The 27,511-nt window shown below is 37.9% G+C and overlaps 1 protein-coding gene across 1 annotated transcript in view; it reads right to left on the minus strand.

Moving 5' to 3' along the window:
* The window catches only part of sfswap (splicing factor SWAP), a 126,851-nt gene that overhangs the window by 29,101 nt on the left and 70,239 nt on the right, over positions 1-27,511 (minus strand). The window contains exon 13 of the mRNA XM_053478414.1: positions 23,346-23,530. Within this exon, the coding sequence (XP_053334389.1) occupies positions 23,346-23,530 (185 nt within the window). The remainder of the gene's footprint in view (positions 1-23,345; positions 23,531-27,511) is intronic.

Raw genomic sequence — 27,511 nt, forward strand, 5'->3', positions numbered from 1 at the left:
TCTGAGGCGTTTCAGTTCATTCACTGCGTAACCTCTGTAACACTTTCTGGCTGACCGGATGAACCGCAGTAGTCTTCCCGAAAGTGTGGAGGCTGTTACAGCAGCAAATGAGTGAGCAACTTTGGAATGGCATGTTCTAAATGCCAGGGGGGGAGTTTCCTTCTTCTCACAGATTTTGTCTCGCACGGTCACTACCTCCAATCCGGGATTAAAGGTGAGTCAAGACCGACCCCTGATTCTGCCTTTATTCCTTCCATACAGAATAGCGCAGTAACAATGGTGCAATATTCCCACCTTGAACAGGCTGTGTGAATGGGGCTACAAGATCAAGTTGATACCCTGAAAGAGAAAATCCCAGTAGTGGTTTAAAAGCAATACCCATGAAGCCAATAACTTTGATTTCTCACAGGTAAGAATATTAGAAATAAGTGGAAGGATACTGTACCAATAAACTCTACCGTACTTTTCTGGAGTAATTCCCAGAAAATTCAATGTGGAGATCTAGTTTTTATTTATATAAAAAAATAACCTTCCGTTATCTTGAAAAATACATCTGAACTCTAAATAACAGCAAAAAAAAAAAAAAAAAAAAAAATCAATAGTCGGGCTTAGTCATTCCATGCTCTTTCGTAGAAAGCTACATAAAAGCTTAAGAAACTGCATCTCTGCACCCCCCCAAAATGCCTTTTTGACTCTGACTCTTTTATCTCCGCGAGCATTACTGCTATTCCCCAGGGGGTTCCTTGGGTTCAGAGGAACATTAGCAGCTATACCTGGAGCAGAGTCGCCACTCAGGACTGGAACATGCTAATTAACATGAAACCAGTGACAACGGTGGCCCTGAAGAAACAGGCAAGGCTTGACTAGAAAATTCTGGCATTTCAGTTAACATTTCAGCATGAGAGCAGCCTCATGAACAAGGCTCTGAAATGTTAATCCAGCACGAATAATGGTAAAATCAGCCTGTGTACACACTTCTTCGTGGCGAAACAATTTAGTATCTCCTGATGAAGTGCAGCAGGTAGTGATGGTGTAACGCAGGAAAGTAGAAAACGTTTAAGTCAATCTAGCTTTAATCTAGCACTTCAGGGCAATCTTTTCCTCTCCATTTCTCATTTGTACCCTCTTAAGCTACCGGGCAGCCTGTTGATTGGGGTCAGCAGATGATGAGAGAACTTGAGCAAGAGATTCATGTATGCATAAAGGCAAGTAACCCGTGGGCTGACCCTTTAGCCACTGTGGAATCGAGTGAGGATAAAATAAAGATGGGAGTAGGGGAGTAGAACCTGGTGAAGAGGAAGGAAGATTTATAGCTGCTATAACTTTTCTTGCAGATGTAATGCAATGTTAAGTGTTACTATAAATGCAAATGATATGTAAAATATGAAATTATAAAAACAAAATTGTTGTGGGATAGGAGGAATGCATACTGGTAACCGTAACTCTGTTTCGCACCAGGCTACATCACACTGCACCACCCTGCTGCTGACTATTTTTCCATAACAGCCAAACTTGTTTTAATCTTTACAAGAAATAAAACTGAATCTATAAAAACAACCACAGAGGTTATGAGGATAAAATAAACATCAGGGGTGAGGGAGGTAGCAGAATGTGGAGATGTGGGAGCAGGTGTGGGAGATATGTGGGCATGGCAGGAGTGGTAGAAGGTGTGGAGAAGTGGGAGTAGGGTTAACAGGAGTGGAGGTGTGGTGGGGTCGATAGGGGAAGGGGAGCAGGTGGTAGAGATGGGAGGAGGTATAGGAGAATTGGTAATGAGTGGGAATAGTGGAAGGAATGGGAGGAGGTAAGATTGTGAGCATGTGGAGAGGAAGGAGCTGCTGAGATGGGATAGGTGTTGGAGGAATGGCAAGAAATGTGGCTTAAGGTCTGTGGTTGTAGGCGGTGGTATAGGTAAGAGTTGTGGTCATGATAAAGGTGGGAAAAAGTGTTGGGGTGCCTATGAGAATTGAAGAGCAGGTGTGGATGTAACGGGTGTGAAAGAGTGACAGCAAGTGTGAGGTGAGGTAGCAGGTGACCTGGTAACTTAAATAGAATAAACGAAGCAGTGGTGGTAGCAGCTGTATAGGTGTAGGATCAGTTGCGGTTGTAGTAGGTGTGCAGAAGTGGAAGTAGATGTGGTATTACGCATGTAGAAGGGTGGAGAGGGTGCTGGAGCGGGTGTGGTGGTAGCAGGTGTGAAGAGGTACTACTGTGGGTGTGGGGGCTGGGGTATCATGTGTTTAGAAGTAAGATTGGCAGAAAGGAACTTTGCTGATACTCTACCAGGACCATGAGAGGTTACAAAGAGAACGTACAGTAGGAGGCTTTAACTATATAACAGATCTCAAAGAGCACATGTCTTATTATTTAAAAGCCAGCTAATCATAAAAGCTATAATCAGAATTTGGCTGAAAAACTAATTAGCAAAGAAAAAAATAACGAGCTAGTCCTTTTCAATTTAAAAGCTTCAAAGTGCAATTATACAAGATTACACGGATAAACGGTCATCACCTCGTCTGATTGATACTCTTGATTTTATTTAGGTACTCATGAATGGATACAACAGATGGATGGTGTTTGTGCAGTTTTATTGGCAACTAGCCAACTACCTATGCATGTTGGTGAGCAACTTGGCAGAACAGGTTCGGAACGAGTCAAAGATATTGCAGGTTAAAAAGAATACTCTATTATTATAAACAAAGGGTCTGAAAACAATATAAGATGATTGATATAGATTATCAGGACAATGCATATGCACATATTTCAGAAAGGTTATATAATTTCCTTTACTGGTAACTTCTGCACCTGGGTATCCTTGTCCTTGTAACATGCATAAAACATTTGAGAAATGGGATGGATGGTCACCCCTGCACTCAGATTTGGTCTTAATTGGCAGGAAATTTCCCATGATGGTTGCCTGTCCTGTTTAACCAGGCCTTGATGGATAGTTCCTCTCCCTAGAGGAAGGTGCTTTTGAAGAGATAAGATCCGTTTGGAGACTAAGAGCCCAATCAATTTGAGAGCAAAGTACACATCTGCGCATGGCCCATGGGTGTGTAATCCTACATCCCAACATGACACTGGGGAGAAGCAGAACTAAGGATAGACACCAGACGGGACCTGGGTTTAAAACAAGGCCTTTAAGTTGTGGACGACATAAGGAAGCTCAAAGGGATCCCTGAATGACTGAAATGGAATCAAAGAAGTAGGAAAACAAGAAAAAAAAAAAGACAAACCGTGAAGGACAACTGAGATTTTAGTTTTTTAATAAATATGTTGCCAATATGATGTACTGGAGTTAATATATGTAATGAAATGCAGTTTAGAAGCAAAGGGCGTATTGATAAAAAGGGCTTGTGATTGATAGTTGGAGCACGCCACCGCCCGTGGCTTAAGGGTCGCTGGAGAGCCGTCCGTCCGCCATGAACAATTTATGCCTTTATTCATCAGTCCAGAGAGCATGAGGCAGCCAGCTGGCACGACGGCTGCCGCAGCCGCACACTTTCCTTAATTAGTCCGAGAACACTCAAGGTGAAAAATATAACTGTAATGATTATGCGCTGTTTGTTTATTCCGAGCAAAGCGATATTTGTGTCAACAGAAGTGAACACGTTAATAAAAAAAAAAAAAAAAAAAACCTTGACTGCCTGGATGCATAAACACACAAGATAATACCATCAGCAGCTCAAACACTGAGACAATCGAACAAAAACTGCTTGATGTTAACTCTGTTTTTACATTTTAATCCATTTTAAATGAACCCTAGTGTGTGTTCTATTTGTGCTGCCCAGCAATTAAACAAGTGAAAACCAAAATTAACTTGTCCGATGAAAAAAAAAAAAAAAAACTTTTTGTAAATGCAGGCTGCCTAATTGCCTCTATTTATGTAAATACAAATATAAATAAAATCATTTGTTCATACACTAGACATTTAGACTCTATAACAATAACCAGGACTAGTTATATCACCTCCATGCTCTAAGGAGTCCCTTGCCCGTTTCTTCAGGGTCACCATAACTTCCCTATGGATGGAGTCAAAACATTTCTGATTTTCAAACATCAATATTCCAACTGGGGAAAAAAAAGTATCAGCAAGCCAGAAAGGAAAGCAGCATGTTATATTGAACCCTTTTTAGTTAAAAACAAAATATAAAAATTAATAAATAAATAAATGGAAGCTGCTGGGTTTTACATAAAAACAAAACAAAACAAGTCAACGTCCTGAGAAGAACTCTGGGTGGTTCTGCAGGATGCTGAGAAAAACGAAAGCTTATAAAACTGGATATATTGTAACTGAGAATTAACGGTCCTTAAAACGTTGTCATACTGACTTTATTTAATATTTACAGTTTACTGGAATTTATAGGGATCCTTCCCCCCCCGAAAACACCCTCGCTCTAATAGTATTTATTTCCATGTGTCTAAGACTTTTTTTTACAGTACTGTACTTAAACCAATAAATAAAAGAGTACTGTTAAAATACTTTTGGTTTTATACCCTCCTGACTGATTTCTTTTTTTTTTCCTTCCTGATTTACTTAATTTATCAATACAACTTGTTCATACAATTCTTCTGCCAATTCGGATTCCAGCTCATCCAGGAGCTCCTGTAAATCCACTACATTTATCTAATATATACAAATTCCTGTAAAGCTCCTTTAAGCATGCTGGAAAAGGCATATTATGATATTTTCACAATAGTATACTATACAAGAATTAATATAATTATATAAAAAAAACTATTAATAATAATAATAATACTTAAAACAAAATCACCACCTAAGCTGACATTAGTAGACATTAGAATACCAAATAAAAACACTACTGCTACATTTCAAAACGGATATACATTATAACCCTATTTGGTTTAAAAATCAGACTAAGAACATGGTCTAATGGATGTGAAAGTGCCCTCAGTCTACTTTATGACATCAACTTAGCAGGTCGATAATACTAACCTTTAAAAGATAACCAATATTTTTCAAATTTTTAGGGTAAAGGACAGAAGCATGTGGTACAACAAAACCACTGCGATAACTGGAAAGGTTTATCTAATGCTAACGATTGGTGCGTCAAGCCTTGGTAAGAAATTAGATTTGGGAAAGACAGATGTTTAGCAATAGCTTCGAAATACATTACATGTCTTTTTCTTTATGTATGAACTCAGGATAGAGGTAAAAAAAAAAAAAAATCCTTTTCTGACACTCTAGCTAATATTGGAATCTACATGTCCAAGTGTCTAACAGTAAGCAAACACGTCATGCATCATCACTGAGCCTGTGCCGAATCCTACATTTCTCACCGAGATATTTTTAATCAAACAGATCTATTAGGTTTCCCACCTGCCCTCCAGCCTTCTTGATCTGTAAATATTAAGACGTGACTGCCACGTCTGAACAGAAAGCTCCTAGTGGGCGATCCTGGTCGATCCAGGTCGATTGGCGCATTACTCCAGTATGATAGATGATGCCTCTATATGCACCAACAGTTATAGCCCAGGGTGTTGATGCTGACTCTACTGCTTAAAACTAATACAGAGAATATGATAAAGAAAAAAGTAACATTAGGATAAAAGTTTTTTAAGAAATACAAACATGAATATGTTACTCGTCCCCACTTATTCAAGATAAACTTTTATGAATGCTGGATCAAGACTATTGGAAGTGAGCGGGAATAAAGTGAAGAACTCATTCATTTATTTTCTTTATTCATTGTGGACAAGTTGAAATTAAAGATGCCTCCACCACCAGCAAGTTAGGTCTGTTTTTGTAAATAATGTGTGTACTCTTAAAAGGACCTTCAAATAAAGCTTCTAAGGAAAAACTATGTTTAACCTTGTGACCAAAATCCTGCCTGAATTCAATATAAATCTTATCAGTTCATATGCTGTTTTTTATAGTAATTTCATACACATCCAACTACCATTCGTCCACTTGCTCGAGATATCACGCTAATGAAAATCTTAAATCTCAGACGGACCGTAAAAAAAAACAAGTAACTTCAAAAAAAAACAAAATAGATCTTTACATTTTTTTTAATGAACGCGCAAGTTATTTCTTTGCATGAAAAAACAGGAAATGAACAATTAAAGGATTTCAATTCATTAAGTTGCTGGCTAAATTAATTTCATACACATTCCTAAAAACAGTCAGACATTTTTTGATACAGCACTATTTGGAATCTCAAACAGTCAGACAGACAGACAAACAACCCCAAAATATAACAACCAGGAAAAAAAATAACACTTCTAAAAAAATATATATATTTATGCGAGCTGCAAGGACAGAATAACACAACTCAATTCTACAACATGTACCAACAGCTTGCTATCTTTTTTCTTTTTGAAGACCTGAACATAAAGAGCTACATTATGTTTTTTTTAAGATGGTAATAAATAATAATAATAATAATAATAATGTTACGATATTAAGTATTATTGTATTTTGTAATTTGTGTGTCTGGTTATGCTTTCTTTGTCTCTGCTGTTGGTGGGATAGGGAAGTGTCTCCCTTATAGTTTTAAGTCCCACCCTCTTCAGTGTACCCTTGCCTGCAATCTATTGGTTGTAAATGCGTTTTGTATATATTTGTATATAAGGCTGCACTTATTATTATTATTATTATAATGATAATAAGCTTGCCCACTTACAGCACATTTAAAAATCGACTCATCATGTTGCTTTACAGAAAAACAACAGTAAATAAAGATTTTGAAATAAATCGTGTTTTACAGTTATGAAAGTTGCAGCTTTATTTATCTGTCCTAATGAGCAGACCAGAGGCGACGGTGGCAAGAGAAAACCTCCCTAAAGTGATGGAAAGAAAAAAACCTTGAGGAAAACAAAAAAAAAAAAAAAGACTCAAAAAGAAACCCATCCTTCATCTGGGTGACACTGGGTAGTGTGATCATACATAAATCCTTTCAGTAACTGCATGCTGTAAGGTCAAATGTGCTACTGTATAACAGGAAATTCATGTTAGTTATCCTGAAGTCCACTCTGTAATATCAGTACGAACCAGTCCTGCCATTCGAATGACACCCTCATTCATCAGCAACATTTCCTTCTGCAGAACTGATGCTCAGTGGAAAGACTTTTTTTTTTTTTTTTGCTTTCTTTTTCGAAAGACTTTTAAGTGTGAAAATCCCAGGAGAAATAGAGTTTCTGAAATACCCAAACAAGCCCATCTGGTACCAAAAAGCATGCCATGTTAAAAATGAAAACTGAGATCAGTCTAAAAGATGTGTGATATGAACATTAGCTAAAGCCTGGATTTTGACTTGTTTCTGTATAAACACATGTACTGCACTGATGCCACATGACAGGAAAACTGCATAAACATGCAAGAATAAGGGTGTTACCGAGGGACTGTATAGCACTTACCATGAAAAAACATGCTTGGAAATGTACTTTTCATAAACGCTTTCAAGCTAATACATCTTAGCAGTCTATAATGTCTGGCACATTTAACGACATGTATGAAAATGCTTATTATTAAATATACTGGGATGCTCACCCCTCCACACACATACCTTATCTAACGAGAAACATACTGTCATGAAGAAAGGACAGGTTTTATGAATCAGTCTTATTTGAATAATAATAAATTAATAATAATAAAAATGTAAAAATCCAGCTCTATTAGGAAATCTCTCCTCTTTGTCAGCGGATCCCACTTTCTACTGAGACCAAAAAAAAAAAGACCCCCAACAACAACAAAACAAGACTCCTCAGGCTGAGAAAAGATCACGAACATCAGCATGCATGTGCCTACATGGCCAACCTTTCTCAGACAGGCCCATTTCCTCCGGCTCTATTGATTCTGTACTTCTGCCCTATTACTCTAAAATGAAAGAAAGGGGAAAGGTTTGCTTTAATAGAAAAAAAAGAAAAGAAAAAAGTGATATTAAAAACCCCCTTCAAAAAAACAGGCGCTCTATTTCAAATAAGAGTTTCGGTTCTGCTGCAGGGTCTGCACGGTTCTGCTTGCATGCTTCCGTAGGCTTCGGCTCGGTTATTAAAGTCAAATGGGGATAATAAAACAAACAAGAGGAAGGAAACAGAACTAAGTAATCTCTCTCTGGTTCTAAAGAACGCTTTCTATGTATTGGAGCCTAAATGGAACACATTTTACACAAAGCAGTCTTTGGACGGAAAAGTGTTTCTTGGACTCTTGTTGGTTCCCTGAGTAATGGAGCATATGGGACATTTGGGCAGCTTTTCAAGGCCAGTGAATCAGAGGTGTTAACTTCGGAGTCTGAAGGTCTGCCTTTAAAAAAAAAAAATTATAATTACGCGCGCCTTCTTTTTGTTAGGCTACAATGACGTGTGGGATGTAAGGTACAGATTAGTCAAGGCTCAATGCTCGGTTACAAATCATTTAGCAGATGTCGTGGGGAATATCCAGTAGCAGAGCAGATACTGGGTTAAGAGGCTTGCTGATGGGCAGACACTGACTCTGTGGCAGTGCTGGAACATTAACTCACAACGGCTCTGTTAATAGCATTTCAGTGTCACATGAATTGCAGTTAGACTGACTTTATTTTCCATTTGATCCGGGGATTTTCTGTTTAATTAAACAGCATTAATGTCTGATGTTGCTCAGCTTATTTACCTTACAGGTTTTAAAGTATTAAAACTACTAAAAGTATCTAATAAACACTGAAATGATGTGTCTAACTTATGCTGCCGATTGTTTAAATGTCATGTCTCGTACAAAGTGATAATCTTCTGTTTTATACAACGTCTAGTCTAGTAGGTGGATAATTACAAACCTGACTTTTTATATGCACAATTAATACAGTTGCCACCATCATTTATTATTCTTTTTTTTTTTTACATATTTATATTATCATACTTTGAAAATTTCCAACTATGAACACTTACAGCCAGCCCAGAACCTTGTAACAACGCCATGCACCACCAACCCTGTTGCCAAATTATATGCACCATAAAATGCATTAGAGAATTTTGCACCATACAGCTTTATACCTGTATCCTGCTTTTACATGCAAAATTTTACTTCCGTTTGGCTCAAGAAATGGCTGACGAGTCAAAAATGCGCCGAGAAAGAAAAATCGGGGGAAAAAAACATGGAGAATTAGTGGTGCATGAGACGCTTCTTTCTTTCTTTCCTACTGCTTTGAGAAATGGACTAGCACCACTTCAAGTTGAATGAATGCTAAGACTCACAGTTCAAATAGCAATTACAAAACATATAATTAGGATTTATATTTAGAATCTGTATAACAATAAAAAAATAAAAAAAAGCTGCAGGTATGCCATCTCCCTGCGGGTGGCAGAACCCAAATACCACTGCTGATTTAATTAAAGCAAAAACATTGAATGGAATTAAATGTTTTTTTTTTTTTATTAAAATATGTATGGCTTACTTGAATTTTAAATAACTAACAAGATTATATACGGACATCTTTATTTCCCTGCAGTCATTGGAAAGCTACTGTATATTAAAACTGAGGATAATGTACACAGTGGGATATAGTGTACTGCAAATGTTTGCTTAAATTACTGTAATTATATCAATTTCAACTTATGTATTGTTGTATACGATGTACATTTTTCTTTGTGTTGCAAAGAAACAAAAATATTATAAATACACTACCAGAAGGATTGAATTATTAGGCTGTGTCAAGAACCAAAAACTATTTTTTTTTCAAGATTTGAAATGACATGAAATGAAACTGGGTTGAGAAATGTTCAAAATATTATTTAAACCCTTAAGAACTGTGTGAAAGCTTCAAATTTGCGGAAGAAATGTGGTCAGGAATGAAAATAAATAAATCATGAATAGCTTTAATTGTCAAAGTAAGAGCATTTCCTTACCCACACAGTGTGATGAATGCCCACAGGATTGGAACTAAACATCTGTGTGGCCATAAGAAACACACTTTTCAGGTGAAAAGGCTTTAATTTGTTAAAGAGCATAAAGATCGAACTTTATATTGCAATAGAAAAAAAAGTCATCCGGTCTGATGAGTGCAGATTAACTCTATTCCACAGTGATGTGCATGAAGTAATGTATAATGTCCACTGTACAATCCTATGGACGCAGTGTTATGATCAGGTCTAGGCTCAGTAATGTTACGTGACAATAAAACAAGGGCTGATGACCCGAGTGCACTGAATGACCAGGTTATCACATCTATGGAGTTTTCTTCTTCCCTGATGGAACAGGCATAATCCAGGATACAAATTGTAAGTGTGTGGTTCTGGGAGCATAAGAAATCATTCTTACACGGGTTTACCCCCACACAATGCGCTGTAATTAAAGCTAAGGGCAGTCAAGAAAATCTTGCAGCTTTTTATTTTTTTTTTCATATAAATTTTATATGAATTGCTCTCAAGGTCAATACAGAATTAAACAAATAAATAAATAAAAATGGTTAAGATGTAACAGCCATAGAAACTTGTACATAACTAGGTTTTAAAGTTTTAAATACTGGCTCACTCCGAAAGGTAAACAACAAGGGAAATTTTTTTTTTTACACTGAAAAATGCTTTACATTTCCACTGCAAGATATTCCACCCACCCCTACAATTAGAACCTAATCAAATTAAGAAAAAGAAAAAAATTCTATATATTATTCGCCATTTGCGAATAATTATATACTTAAGTGAAAAATGAGAGCAAGTGCATTAACTAGATTCTTTGTCTTATTGCCTTAAGTAAAATGCATTCACTAAGTTCTGTTTCTTTATTTACTGCACATTTAATTAAGTGTGTTTTTGGTCAGTCGGTATCTAATTACAATATAGGAATGATTACTGCTTAATATATTTTGCTTATATACAGTATATTCCTATATTGTAAGCAGATACTGGTTGCCCTTATATATACAAACAAAAAGTTTGCATATCTATTAACCTGTACAGCACACAAGGTTGCATTAGCAGCTCAGACGATGAACAGTTTTGGATACTATTTTAACTCGTAACTAAAATATCAAATTTGTTAGCATTATACACTTAGACCTGATTGGCTAAAACTTACACCAAGAAAAAAAAAGTGTGTCTGTTTAACTTTCGGTTAAAAAAAAAAAAAAAAAAAAAAAAAAAGTTAAAAATTGCAACCTTATTACGAACTGAATCAATAAGCCTTAAATTAATTTTACTACAGCATGTACATATCCAAAAGCTTAACCTAAATGTGAAAAGCATTTAATTAGCAAGCTTTTTGACAATTTTAAGCAGACTGACTACATTTACTGTGCTTGTTAAATTGGCACCTTAACAGGAATCATCTTGGCAGAAAGAGACACAAATTAATGTTAGAAACCAGCCTAAATATGACCAATTATATGCTGTTTGGGTAAAATAGATTTATGCTTCTAAGTATTCTACTGACGTAATAACAATAATAATAATAATGAAAGACAAAACACGATTAATTTTTTTTCCCTAGAATTCTGCTAGAGTAAAAGCTTTTTTACAATTTTTCATAGACAAAACATGTAATTGCAAGTAGATCTTGATGTACTGTAGGGCAAATATATATATATATTTTTACTTAAATTCTGTCAAGTCCTATACAGGGGAACTATATAGAAATACACAGTCATGCATTTCTGCTCCTTTAAAACTGACACACCAGTAAGTGTGCTTTACTGCTAAACCCACTCATTAAAAATCTCCACAGGAAGCGTGCAAGGAAAAGTCATCCTACAGCTTTATATAAAGTCCGAACGTCTTTAAACCTCAAACTGACTAGTTTTATATGGTCGCAAACTGGAGTCTGAAATGTGGAGGCTCGCACGCTATGACGAGGAGAAATATTTCTAATACTGCTAATAAAGGCTGCACATCTGGTCCTCGAAGGCTGTCTGAAGTTATAAATATAATTGCTCGCTTTCTTCTGCTGACATCTCCACTTACCCGTGTTGCCTAATGACTCTGGGTGACTCACAAACTCCGCCCATAGACTCTGGATTAGCAGCGGGTGATATGACAAAATTGCCCAGTAGTGATATGACGGCATGTCTACATTATACTTTACATAACTAACAAAAAGTCAGCAAAACAGTAATAACCTTAAAGACAGAAAGAAAGAAAGAAAGATATATATTTAAAATAATCTACTCTCCTCGGTCAGTGTATTATGACAATTTTTCAGCACATCAATCATGGTATTACACTGCCGAGCTTCCTGAACTTTACTTAACAGCTTACACACACACACACACACACACACACACACAATTTTGAAGGCTATAGGCCTTCATTGAGCATTTACAGCTTTTCTCCTTTTCAAATAACTTCTACATTTATTTTAAATGTATTCGAACTTAAAACCTTATTAATACAATCATTGCGTTTACTTTTAGTTAAAGATGTTCACTATTCACACTTCACGGCCAAAACAAACATAAAACAACCCTGTTTTATCCAGCAATACAAAAAAAAAGGTAAACTCAACATCTACTTAGAAAGTTTATTTTATACTTAAATTGCATTGCGTTTACATAGTAGTCCAGAAGAAAGCACTCTGCGTTCTCTACACCTGGTCGTCGGTGCTGCATGCACGCGTCCTCTTCCAGCACAACGCCACCTGCCCATCCAGGTGACACGCTAACTTTTCTCCCAACTAAACGACGCTCTGCATTTCAAGTGTTTTCTTTCCACTTAAAAATCTGAATGTGTAGCACCAGCCTTAGTTCTATAAAACCGGGCCTGAATTAAACGTCTGTGAATCTACAGTATCTCTCTGAGCATATGGAGACATTTGCATATATATAAGCATCTGCCAAAAACATTCACATGTAGCAGAAATATGCACAGCAAGAATCAGCGTCATATGAAATAAAACAGTAGGGCTGTAAAGACTAATTTATGCTTCCGCATCAAGTATACACATTTGAGGCATTTATACTTGAGTGCAATTACCCCGCCAAACCGCTAGTTGTGGTACAGTTAAGTTTCTATCCCACTCTCTTTGTTACCCTATGAAGAGATTTTTTGCCTACTACAAACAACACAGAGTTGCTGTTGTCTTTTGTTATCTAATCTTTAACAACCTGTGTCGACCTCTCGCCAAGACTCTGCTGCCATCTGGCCGCCTTCGTAGCCTGGCGAAGACGAAAAAGTACGAATGTGGATATTTACAATCATCTTTGGTTAGGTTTTGATTTGGTTTATATCTGTGAAACCCCTAACTCAATAAAAACATTGGAGTAGAAGAGGCGGATATACAGTACAATAACACCAGGTTGACGAATTGTTGCATCTTACGATGCTGCAACGTGTAGACTAGTGACGTTCCCGTGGAGGTCCATGTCAGACTACTGCATGTGGCCTAAACCATAAATAAATAAATAAATAAATAACTCACCTTTGGGAAGAAACAGATGTATAAAAAACATCTGGAATTCTGCCTCTAACAAGTTCCTCAATCTCAGTCAGCTTCATCACTCAAGTTCCTACGTAGTCTTATATAGATATGTCACTATAATTGTTGCTTCAATTTGCCGGCTGTATAGACTGTACTGAATCATTTATTATTTATCATTAGTAGGTTACTTTAAGTCCTAACCAGGCGGTTAATAAGCAGCTATGGCGCATTCATGTTAATGAACTTTTCTTTACTTTACAAAAACATAAACTTTTGTTTCACTAAAGAAGAAATAAATAATAGATGTGAAAAACAGCTTGCACTGTACTTAATGATGATCTAAGCTTATGTAACACCGAAATTTGGCTAGTTGTGTTTTATTACTAAAAAATTGAGAACACTGATTTATGCATTTCTTTTTTTACTGATAAAAAAAAAGTAGAGTTAGCATAAAGTTCACGACTGCTACTTTTTTTTTTAAGCCCCTTCTTTTAGCTCTTTCTATTAGAGGTTGTCAGACGGGATCACCAGGTCTGCATATGCAATTTGGCCCGCGGCATGCCCTTACAGACACAACCATTCTCAATTTATCAGGGCGCTGAGAGCACACCGACTTGCAAGAGACTTGGTTTTGTTTCCTGACTGAAAATCAAACCTGGACCAGAGCGGTGTAAGCCACAAATACACCAGGGAACCACTGACACATTGATTAATAGGGATGGGAATCACCACTCACCTCTTAATACAATATCATGATACCTAGATAAAGATTAATATTGCGATTTTGTAATAAATTATGATTTTATGGTTCTCAATTCAATATATTTTTTTCTGATTTTGTTCAATTTTGTTTAATGAGATTGAACTTTTAAAAAATAGTTGTCATAACTCAAAACTCTTATACCTTAGCTTTATTCAACAGAGTCACAACTGAATTGAACATGAGCAATTAAATATAGCCCATTTCTTATAACTATAGATATGTCACTTAAAGACAAGGTGCAGCACTTTAACAAGACAAACTAACTTCAAATACTGAAGAGAATAATACATACCTTTAACAAAAAATTCTAAACATCTACTGAGCAGCATGTACCTCTGTATGTGCCGTAATTATTATTCCTAAAGAAACTTAGCAAATGAGTTTGGGAATAGTTTAGAGTGTACAGACAGCTTTTTGTGTGTGCAGCTTCTGACGTGGGCACGCTTGTGGAGTTTTGAGTAGTGAGTTGTTTTGAGAATAATTTGTTCACAGACTTTGGGGGAAGGGGAAGCTGATCGGAGGGTTTTTAAAAAGACACGCAACTTTTGATAATGTGATGCAATAAAAATGTGTTTCTGTTGCACCATTTGGACACTTGCGCATTTAGCACAGAACCAGTTAAGTCTAACGTGATCAGTTATGGCTGATCAAGCTGAAAAACAGCCAATTCCGGTCACTGACTGATCGACTAGTGACTCTCCATTATAAATGTAATAAATCATTTAAAAAATTGATTTTGGAGTGAGTGTGGCGATACACGAGTCGTACACAAAGGAATCCCGAATATAACTGAATCGATCCCCACATCTCAACTAATTAGTGATTTGAACTGTTTGTTATCGGCATTATTTTAAAAATAGTTTCTTTGAAATAGAAAAGGCAGCAGGAAACAATACCGCAGCAATCCAAGGCTTGAAAATCTATTAACGCTCACCTAGATGAACTTGACACAAAGGGAAATTAATCACTGCCAGTAGCGAATTCCCTTTTTGAAATACAGAGTCCTAATTGGGTTTTTCTAAAGGCAAGATTATTAATGTTGGCTGCGAGCGCTCTTGGCTCACTACAAGAACAATCTATCTTTCAATATTTGGTCCACCAAAAAATAAATAAATAAATAAATAAATAAATAAAAAACCCAAAGTCCACATTATTATAACCAATCAGGATTTGCACGACAAACAGCACCACAGATTCCTACGATGTGACGATCTTGACGATATGTCCTTTTCTCAAGGTAAGCTTACCCAGAATTCTTGTCTGTGTCCTGACGCATGCCTCTGCTTCCACGCAACTATGCAGAAATATGAATCAGCTTTAACTGAGGAACTTCAGCTACCACATAACCCACTATGACTGCGCCATGAGTCACTGTAAAAGGCCCGTGTGAATTCCTGAGAGGACGGCGAGTAAAAGTACATGACTTCTCGAATGAGACAGCTCGTCTTTATTACTGGGCTGCAGAGTGTGAAGAAGCTTCACAAAAGCTGGAGGCTCAATGCCAAGTGTGGTACAACCCCACAGAACTACACGGCCATTAATCTCTGTGGCGTACTTTGGCATTAAGTCATACTGCTGTTTTGAATTATGACTGTGTAACATTGTTTAGTTAGAATTTAGAACAAATTTGGCATCCCTTATGGATTCTTAATGTGGAGAAGAGAAAAAAAGAAGCTTCAGTTTTTTAATGGACTAACACAAAAGAAATAAATACATCAACTTAGAAAGGAAAAAAAAAAGACACAGTTTAAGACCAAATCAACTGAAATGTATTAGAACAAGACTTCACTTGGCTCTCGGACCTGGAAGGCAACGTGTATAACAAAATACAGGCAAAGATTTGCAGGCAACAGATAATATTTCCAATGTAGTCCCTCCACCGTGTGCTTGAGGAAGAAGAACATTTTAATCAACAAAAAAATCTTCAAGTTGAACTTAATGTTGCACAAAAAACAGAAATTGGATTTATGAAAATGTGTTACATATAGGAATAATTGAGGAAACGTGAAAAAAAAAAAAAAACTTTTTCTACAGGCTTCTTACCTGTTAACTAAATCTAAAAAAACTATGGTCTAAACTTTAGCTAGGTTAAACAATTCTACAACATTTAGTCCTGACCAAGTGCTCTGATTGGACGAAAGGCATTCCATGAGCGATGATAATGGAGCATGACGGCACTGGGATGTTTAAATACATTATCATTCTGCATCACAGGTGTTTTAATAATCATTAATTACTTATAGTATTAGACGTACTATAGTGTTATTTCCTTAAGAACTGGATTCCATACACATGTGCACATATATTGATCGCCTGACCAGTAACACCCACACTGTTTTTTTTTTATGTTTTTTTTTACTGTTGTTAGGATCACTATGGCAACTTAGACCACTGATTTTGTTTTATAAGTTCTCTTGCTAAGCATACACTTTACTGATTAGATCTTTGACTACTTATAAAAAAAGTTTATGGTTGAACCGGATAAATTCTTCTCACTTGCGACCGAATGATTTTCCTGTTGCTGGCTTACTTGTTTTTCCTTCCTTGGAGCACCTTTGGTAGGTCCTGACACTGTACCTCAGGAACATCTTACAAGAGCTGCTGTTTTGGAGTTGCTCTGACCTAGTCGTCTAGCCATCACAATTTGGCCCTTGTTGAAGTCGTTCAAATCCTTATACTTACTTACTTATTTTTTTCTCTGTTTTTAACACATCAACTTCAGGGACAAAATGTTCACCTACTGCCTAATTTACTGCGCCCATTTTCAGGTGCCATGAGGTAATCACTGTTATTTACTTCACTTGTCAGTATTTATACTGTTATGGCTGATCTGTGTACATATGAGGCCAGGGGTAGTTCAGTGGTTAAGGCATTGGACTACGGTTCGGAAGATCCCAGGTTCAAACCCCACAACCACCAAGTTGCCACAGTTGGGCCCTTGAGCAAGGCCCTTAACCCTCAACTGCTCAGATGTATAATGAGATAAAAAAAAAAAATGTAAGTCGCTCTGGATAAGAGCGTCTGCCAAATGCCCAAATGTAAATGTAAATATGAACTATCTATCTAGATATCTAGATTAGAACGTATTGAAAAATCATGTTAATGTTGATTAGACTTCACCGAATTAATGAAGAAAATCAAGCAGCACTAATTAATTCTATACTGAATTCATTCAGATTGCAAGATGCAAAAAAACAAACATCGTGCCAGGAACATTTCGAGCTTAAATATGTCTACTGTTGCGGTCCTACTTTCATTCACTCATTCATAATCATTTCATATAGATTTTTTCCCTAGCTTAGTCGTAGCTAATTCCCACCCGTCGCTGTTAGGAGCGTTCTCCCATCATGCCAACTCCTACCATCCAGGGAGGATGTAGACCATCACGTGCTCTGACCTGACCGCATCTTTAGGACTCCTGCTCAGACAACATTAACCGGCAGCATGACACACTCAGAGGAAAGCGCTGTCCATCCCTCCTGCTTGTATGAGTTTGGCTAGTGTCACCATGATTAATGGAGAGAGCAGGTATGCCATGCCATTCTTTTGAGACAACACAAGCCAATCTGCTTCCTAGATCCCGGCCACGGATGGCTGTTGCATCACCCGATAATCGAACTATCGAAGAGAGTACCGATTTACTAGAAAAAAAAAAATAATTAGTTTCTCTATGCTGGTGTGAAGTGAGCAGACAAACACTCACTATGCTACTAAGTGCACAATAAACAGTAAGTAGAATGTGTTAAGGGGTAAGAGGTGTAAATACAGAAAGGGTTTTGTCATTTCAAGGAGTTTTTTTTTTTTTTATCTATGTCAGGGGATGTGACACAGGATGTATGGGGTGAACCTGCTGCACCTCGGACACGGTCTGAAGTACCTATTGAAAAAATACAATGAAGTAGCCTCTTGACAAGCCATGTTCGGTTCTGATCAAAATTCTGTGCAGCACACACCCGAGCCAGAATGCGAAATCTGTTACTGCAAATAAGACGATGGGAGCAAAGGTACCACAGCGGATGCTGAAAACATACACAGCATATGCCCTGCGTCTGCCACCTGCATCTCTGATTTGAATCATCATAACGAGAAACGGTGAGGGGGGGAGGGAGAATAGACGCTTCTAATGAGGCCAAAGCAGCTGCACTGCCAAACGCCTGCACAAACCCCTGGAACTGGATTATAGTGCCTGAGTGAAAGAGGCTGGGAGACTGCGGCGAAGAAAGAGCGAAACGACGGCCATGAGTACGTCTTATAAAAAAAAAAAAAAAGACTGATTACTCTGAAGACATGATTTGCGTCAGAGATGCCAAGTAGCCTTGAAGGAATGCCGAACACTCTGCAAGCCGCTTAGCAGATAAAGCTGGTCATTACTGATATTCACAGGAAAGCAGGAATTAAATTACTGAGGGATAAATTATGTGGGTAATTTAAAAAAAAAAAAAGGTAGAAATTTTTATTTAACACTTATTTAACACCTCCAGTGTCAGTGCTTTGTAACTGTCAGATGGAATGCTTTCAAACAAGCTACAATATTCAATTTGAAGGGCTCTGTGGTTCCTTTGGTAACCTGACAAGCCGTGCCTTTTTATTTTTCATTTGTTTTGTTTTATTAACATCCAGAGAGGGGAAAATAAATGGGCTAATGAACAAGCATTTATATCGGTTTAAACGTCAAAGAAACAAACTCATTTTAGAGAGGGAAAAACTAAAAGTAACTGTGAATAAATAAGAAGTTAGCAAGAAGTTGAAGACGTGTAATGAGACTCTTAAGGCCTTGTCACGTGCTCTGGAACATCTGCTCCCCAGTCCGCCGCTGGCCAACTATCACATTATTTTTGTTCTCTGTTCTCGGGTGCACTTGCGTATTTATGCTGTATAACTAACTGGGTTTGTGAGCTGCCATTAAACAAAACAGAAAAAAGAAGTTATCCTTCTCACTACGCCAAACAATATATTGACATTTTGTAAAGAAGGTCAAAATCTTGTATGCCTACCTACTTTATTAGCTATGGTTGTGTTGGTCATAAGATGAGATTGGAAAAGATTTCCCCGAAGACCGCTGGCACTGATGACGTCGTGTCTAAACTGCAATCTACTTTCATGCTCAGGTACGATTGGCTTCCACATCCGACTTGATCTGTGCCCAAATATGCTGTACTGTGTCAGAAACCACCTCTTCAAGTCGACTCGGGCACGGTTCCCAAGCCTGGAACGATTGTGTTAATGCTAATCAAAATGAACCAGAGTTTGGGGTCAAGTATTCTTCGAAAAATCCTACGGCCCCTAATGTGACATCTGAATGGTGCAAACATTTTAAAGAAGGCTGTACATGCATGAATGGCGATCGAGGTCGAGGTGGCTCGGCGCACACTGCATTCTTTCCTGTTAGCAGTCAGCGAAAGTCAGTGAAACACCTGACTCTTGAAAATTGGCAGATAACTTGTCACCAGCTTGCGGAAAAGACGCATCTCTCTGTGGGAACTGTGCAGTCGATTATTCAGCAACACAACTGGCGCGTTACAGGAACTCAGCTGGGAATTATTGCCACACCCCTGTACAGTCCTGCTTTGGACATTTTCACATGTTTGGGCCATTAAAGATCTAGTGAAACGCTGGGATGAGTGCATTAGTGAGTTTAGGAGATTATATGGAGAAATAAAGAGAGATTTTACTGTCATAACTGACTGATTCCTGGTCCTGGACTTCAATAGCACCAGTACAACAGCATGAGTTACTGCACGTTATTCCCTTTTTGTACAACATCTCCGCTGTAGTTGGTTTCAATTTAAGACAACAGGCACATGTTTCAATTGTCAAAAAATTTATGTTTTTAATAACTTTATGCAAATCCAGCAATTTCTAATTGTAGAAAGTGTTTTTTTTTTTTTTGTGTGTGTGTGTTTTTTATTTTTTACTTATACCCGATACTGGACAAAGAACACCTCAGAGACACGAAAAAAAATGAGTTGTAGTTCTCACTGCTGAACTTGAACCAAAAGTTCAACTAATCATGTAATGTGATGCCTAGAGTCTGGAGTAAACTTGTTTTAAAGGAGACATGGCGCACAAAAAGATGCTGACTGGATGTGAACCCTAGACTACATTAGAGACTTGTTTCTGGACTGGTCTCAAAACTGGCCAAAATAGAGAAGCTGGAATATTCTTTAACAAAGCGGCCAGGGGTCATTCGAGTGTTAAAGTGTTGGTGGAGCTAGATGTATCACAAACATGACTGGGAAATGTTGTGGCTACTGTGGTGTGCACACTTTTCCGGCATGTAGTGTGTGGTACTTTGTTACGTTGTATGTATTTAATACTAGTCAGCCTTTCTGAACAACACGAGACAGAACGGCATCCATGATTTTCTAACAAATAAATGGTAAGTATGATAAACTCTATATGTAGTTAAAAGAAGAAAAAAGTTACACATATTGCAGTGTAATTCTGGTCTCCGCATATTCCAGCATGGTGAGAACACCGGGTCAGCCATGATAAGGCTCTTGCAGCATAGACGTCTGACTCTAAACCCACGACAGCTGCAGCTTGGTGGTGCTGAGGTTTGAACTCCTGACCTTCTTGATGCAATTTATACATCAGCTTTTAGAGAGAATACATCTGATTTATGATCAAAACAGACATTATACTGTACATCATTTTTAGCAGGAAGCCATCTGACTGCGGTTAAGTGGGTGGCTTGGCATGCTTTCTCCGAGTTACCCGTGTTGCAGCGACACGCTGCCAAGCAAAACATGGCAGGAGCAGTTGGAACTCCTGCTGACCCACAAGTAGTGAGTCACTCGAGCAATGTGAGAAATGAATTCAGCGCAAGGAAATGTTACTATTTATGTACAATAGTGACTGAAAGTATTAGGACAACACGTGCCATGTATTATAGTTCTCCCTGTGCACATAACAGGTGATGTCATTAATTAGTTCTAGCAAAAAACTTGTGCTAATAAAAAGCTGGAAAAAAAAAAACTTGCTATGTGACAATGGTATTGAGCCTCTGGTGCCATGGCCTGGGTCATCTCCACTCCTAAACCCAAAAGTAAACTGTTAAAGAAGGTGGTAACAGTCAAGGAACTCGAGAGTCTTCTGAACATGATCCTCAGGAAGCAATCAAGCAGGCATGGACTGAGCAAACGACCCCAGAGTAGACACCTTGAAACATGGTTTTGACCAGCCTGATCAAACTGTATTTGAGGAAAAGAAGAACTTCTGACTGAATAGTGATTGTTTCGTTACATAAAATAAAATATTCTTATTATCTTGATTGGGATTATTTAAAAAAAAAAAAAAAAAAAAACGTGAACGTAATAAAAACATCAAATTTCACTTTTGTCTCCATAATATAGGGGTTTTGCTTGACCATGTATGTGAATTTCTTTTATGAGTTGTATAATGTACGAATAAGATACTTCAGCTTCGTTCATACTATCAGCCTGAAGTGATTCAATTTTTACCCTAATGTGGCATAGATCTTATTTTTAGCCCAGTCTGAATGCACAAATCTGATGCTTTTCCAGATAGAATCGGAGACACTTTCAAAGGTGCTCCTATGATATATAGTCATGCTAAAAATTTAGCACTCCCTTTTTAAGTCTATGTATTTTGTGTAGTACCATTATCAAAAATCATCTAAGTGTAGCAGGTCTCAGTATTCTGCAAAATGAAGCTGATACAAAGTTCCCTCTTACTGCTTCTACAGGATTTAAGAGGGTAAGTTGCAGCCAGAAGCTATTGTGCAGACCTCTATAATGAAAGAAGTTTGGTCAGTTTTCTGGACTGGAGCATTGTAGTAAATGTTAAAACATTGAAAAAAGGAAACAATGTTTTTAGAGTAACAACTATTAAGGCACATCAATCTGGAAAAAATCTGAAAAACAATTAGAAGTTCAATGATCTCCCATGATAAAGATTATTCACAAGTGGAAAGAATTCAAGACCGATCTTCCCACTTGTAATTACGAATGTGAATTCAAATCAAAATTGAACAATGTATCTTGTAATGTGAACGCAGCCTTACACGTCCTTAAAGATATCTGGTGATATTTTGGATAATATTACCTGAATAAACAGAAGTGGGATAAACCTTTGGAGACACAGTAGGTATGAACAAATAAGTAGGGATATCTTGCATATGGCCAACTGGTGTATACTTACAGATCATGCTATATCAAAGAATAACAACTATGAGTGTACAGTATTTAGCTATCGAACAAGTTTGCCTTTACATTTACTCTTTCTACCTTTTTTAGCCTGGTCAATTAGGTTTCCAGGCAACCACAAAAAGGAACTGAACAGCAGGCAGGAGCTTCCACTTACTGAAATGGCTAGCTAATGGATTTATGACTTGTCCACCACAGCAGAGTATATAATCTAGTATGAATCACAGAGCTTGAATCAAAGTCATATAGTAAGGTTAAGTGCACCTAATTTATAAGCTAGTGTTACATGTCAAGCACGTACACAGAACATATTAAGCAGAAGTCAGAAGCATGTGTTAGATCCACCGTGCATGTTAATACAACATGGTGAAGCTTGAAATGCTGAATCCTATAGATTTTCTTTTATCGCCTTGACTTCTTTATGCGCAAACCCCCGAAAATACATGCTAGTCCAAAAACAGTGCATTACGGCTACACGGACCAGAGGAAGAAATCCTGGCTTGTTGTTGCCTTACAAATACGGATAAAGAGCTCAGCAAAAACAGCACAAAACTTTGCACTCACACAGTTGCTCAAAAACTAGGAAGCCAGGCAATAGGTCCAAGTCTGTAATGTACGGGGTTTTTCAAGTGTAAATCTTCAAGTTCATCCTTCGTCTACCCCCCCAACCCCCTTTCTCCTTTGACACACAGCATCCGAGACTTCTTTGTAAGGTCCATAAAGAGCCCCGGCGGCCCAGAAGAGATGCATTACACCTTTACACATCATTTACACGGCCAGCAAAACAAGCGTAATCATTTCCAAAGGGAGTATATACAGCGGTACATGACACGTATTACATTTTCCCCAAACCAAGACGGATCGATAAACATTTGAAATCCTTACAGTCTATTTGAAAATGCAGTAATGGTTTCAGGAGCCCTATTTTTCCCACAATAATAAACACAAATAGCTGAAGCTAACAAAGCCTCGAAAAGGCAGCGGCCTTAGATTTTCTTGTGCGTTCTACAATGACAAAAGCACCACTTCGAGGCAGTGCAGGTTTAGAGCAGGACACGTAAACATATTGTACCTCGACAGAAGCGAAGGATTCATCCGGCCGTTTGAGCTCGACGTCTGGGCTGCGCAGGGTCTGCAGGAATAACGCCGCCTTCCGCTTGCGCTCAGCCTGGAGCTGCTTCTCCTTCCACTCTTTGGAGGCCTGGGCCAGCTTTTCGCGTGCCGCAGCTGCCAAACGATCCTCCAGCTTCTGCTTGGCTGCGTGAAGAAAAAAAACACAGGAGGGGCATAAGTTTAAGCACTGGTAAGATTGTGTGTTAAAGGCGTTCGAATGATTTCGTTTCACTTTGTTGAAATTCTTTATATCTAAAGCATATGGAAGACTATCGCAAAAGGAAAACATATGTAAAAAAACACAAAAACAAAGTGCAATAACCAATAAACTCAAAAAAAATAACCAATATACTCAAAATTCACTTATAGTGGAATTCATTTGTGTTGAGGGAATTTTAAACCAGGTAAACATGTACTCATACACTTAGGAGACTGGCTTATGCAGTTAGCTTCTAAGCGTCGCTAGAGATTATGCTTTTTTTTTTACCTTTAATGCAAGACTGTTAGCAGGCCAACATGTAGTGATTTAATTTTATTTTTTAAACAAATGACTTTTCTTTGAAAAAAATATGCGTCATAAATACAACTTCTAGGAATCTGAAGGTTGTGGCCAGCAAAGTGCACAATGAATAATTCCCCGCCCCCAGACATTTTTAAGGCAATTTAGCGTAAAATCTTGCTTCATGTTCGTGCTAATTAAATGGCTTAGTCATACAGAGAACTCCTTTAAAACATCAAGGGGATCCAGGCATTTATTTTCATTCAGGTGTCCCTTGTCATCTCAAGATAGACTGCAACTCATTCCTGGCAAATTTTCCAGTGTCTAATTAGACCCCTGTAGCTGAACAAGAATCTCAAAAAGTTATTTCACTGCGACAACATACAGCCAAAAGTATTCACTTTTTTGAATCCATCATAGTGCAAGGGTTTGAGTCTTTTTTGCATGCTTGATAATTTGTTTTGGCTCGCGCTCTCTCCTGTGAGAATAATATTTCATAAAACATGTTTAATTGAAACGAAGGGCCAAAGGTCCTTGCTTTAATTGTTCTAATAAGCAATTAACAGAAAGCAAATTTGTATTTGTCTCTCTTTTTCTGCTGAGCTGCAAAATAATTTTGTCCATGATTTAAAAAAACGTAATACAATTTTTTTGGAATTGTGAGTTTGGTGATCAGTTGCCCTTAAACTAAAAGCTCAAACTCACTTTCAGCCAAGCTGTGGCATTTCTCTCTCTCCAAGTCTCTTTTTATTTGACATGCACTACCTGGCCAAAAAAGGTTGAAAATTTAAAATGATTCCTTATGAACCACTCTGTCATGGTTGGAGTCGAGGAATATGCCTGTGCCATTACCAAAGGAATACTCCATAGATGTGATAACCTGTTGACTTCACTTTATTGCCACATAATGGTGCCGAGTCTAGACCTGACCGACTGAAGGTACCCCAAATCGTAATACTACCTCCAGGGGCTTGTTCAGTGACCGCAGTTGTTTCATGCGCTTCCATTCTTTTATTCCGGAATAGGGTCAATCTAGACTCGTTAGACCATGTGACCCTTTTCCAGGGCTCCAGAGTCCAGGCTTTATGCTTGCTAGCAAACTAAAGCCGTTTTACTGATTAGTCTCACTAACAGGTGTTTTTCATAAGGGGCATACTGCTGGTTAGTCCTCATCAAATTTTAAACATAGCTATAGTCTTCACTGTAGATTTTTTTTTATCATAAAATTTCACCAAGTGATAAAAAGTGATTTTTTTTTTTTCTTGACCACATTTCTTCCACAAAGTTGGTTTTGATAATGGGTTGAAGGATTTAAACATAGTTCCAGTAATTTCACTTCTCCTTAGAAAAAACCCTTCTGACTTTTTGACTAGAATTTCAAGAAGCTCAAGAAAATTTAATTAATGAATTGAGATTCATAAATTTCAAAAAATGTTTATGTTTAGAAACCCAATGAATTGTGACGTTAAACTATCACAATTATTATTTCGCCAAAATCGAGCATCTCTGGTTCAGGGGCAGCAGCAAAGCGTCATGGCATCATGAAATTTAATAAACGTTTCAGTACATTAAAGGCTAAAACCTGACTGTGTCCACCAGGAGTTTTAGAAATATATATATAAAAAATAATAAAATAAATCAGTGTTATGAGGTAACTTCAGTATAGATTTTAACCTCATCATTAATATCGTGGTCTGAATTGCAGATAAAGGTCCACATAAACACATCTTGGAGTAGTTCTGCATGAAGCAGTGGGGCTTGTATAAAAGTGTCTCCAACTCTGCTTTTAACATAGCTATATATGGGTGTGTGTATATATAATATATGGTTTCTCGGTGTACATACGCCATAGTGCTGGATCTGACTACGTGTGTGGAAGTGGAGCTGTGTCGTTCCTGAAGCTGTGGTGTAATTCTTTGGTTTTAAGGTTATTGATCTGAAGGTAGTTCTTGCTCCACTGGGACGTTAATTGGTTCACTTACTGGTGGTACTTTGTCTCATCGCCATCTGTCATGAAAACAATCAATGTAATGTCATCATTAAATTTTATAGATGCGTGCCTGGAATGGCATTCAGAAAAGTGTTTTCACAAACTGCTTCTTGTCAGACAAGAAGTTTATGATCCACTTACTGTCATGGCTGCGAAGTATGTCTGCACAAAAAAGTCATTATGAGGGAATGTTTAATGCTGAAATCTTGTTCACAAGCAACTGTCAGATAGCGAGTTTCCGCTAGTGAGCTAATGCGATTCTCCGTGATGCATTAGCACCAATATAACATCAGTGTTAATTTCCCATATGGTCTGCCGAACTTGCAGTAACTGCTATAGTTCACTTACCGTAAAAACCTTAACAGATGTTACAATTGGGCTAATGCAAAAATTACACAGGATGGATAAGCCTCAATCATGGTCAACACGAGTCCTTGTCTGGCTTTAACGAGAGGAGAGCTCATGTCATTGCAAAGACCCCTGATTGGGGCTTTAAAAGCTGGTCACCTAAGCAAAGACGAGCTGCAGAAAAATGTTATGCTTCTCAGTCGAGCTGAAGTTCAACAGCTCAATTTAGCTTGAGTGGGTAGGGCATTTGTTCTCCAGCCCATTTCTTCAAAAATTGAGAGAAAACAAGTGATTACACAAGGACGACGAAAACACTGTGCTTATCCTCTGAGCTAAAAATAGGTCTCCTGCAACGCAACATTATATGAAACACAGTGGGGACAATGTAGGTGAGTGAAAACACTCAGCTCTCACTCAGGTAGTAGAGAATCAGAACAGAAGAGAAAATGTGTAGGGAAATGGACAGTTGTGGCCGGAAAACGTGATTTATTAGCCTAATAAATGAATATGAAATTTGTTAATAAACCTCATTGTTGGAGAGAATCAGTTTACGTAGTTACTGAACACATTTATTTTTTTATCTTTTTTAAAAATTCACGTAAAAATTTATTATAGGGGCCTCCGAGTGGAAAAAGCGCTCGCCCTATCATCCTGAGATTGCGAGTTTGATTCGCGAGCGATGCTGTTACCTCTCGCAGTCGGAGGTCTAAAGAGAGCTGATTGGCCAAGCTCTCTCAGAGGGGAGGGATGAGTGTTACTTGGAGCACTCTCAGAGGGGAGGGATGAGTGTTACTTAGCACTCTGGGGCCAATCAGGGGCGTCTGTGAGCTCACGAAAGCAAAAGGAGCAGATAGCACCGTCCTCAGAGTGTGTTACGCGAGCGAGCAGTTCGAAAATATGTGGTCGGCTTGCTTCACGTGATTTGGAGGAAACACGTGATCGTCTTCGGTCCTCCTGACTGAGTGGCAGTAATAGCCTTGATGTGGGAGCCCCCTAGTGACGAGGAGGAAATGGAAACGATTTAAGTAGGAAAAAAATGGGGGAAAAATCCCTTCCCTAAAATTTTAATATAAAGTCGACAAATTAGTAGTGTTGGTGTCAATGACGAGCAAAGTGTGTAAAGACTATGAGACATGGAGCATGGCGCTACACTAAATTATCAAAAGTATACGGACACTTAACCACAAGGTTTTTGAACAACCCGTTCCAAAACCAAAGACATTAATATAGTGTTGGTCACCCCTTTGATACACGGCTGCAAGGATGTATACTTATTAAGCCTTTGAGG

Source organism: Clarias gariepinus, chromosome 19, assembly GCF_024256425.1.
Source record: "Clarias gariepinus isolate MV-2021 ecotype Netherlands chromosome 19, CGAR_prim_01v2, whole genome shotgun sequence".
In the NCBI taxonomy this organism is placed as follows: domain Eukaryota; kingdom Metazoa; phylum Chordata; class Actinopteri; order Siluriformes; family Clariidae; genus Clarias; species Clarias gariepinus.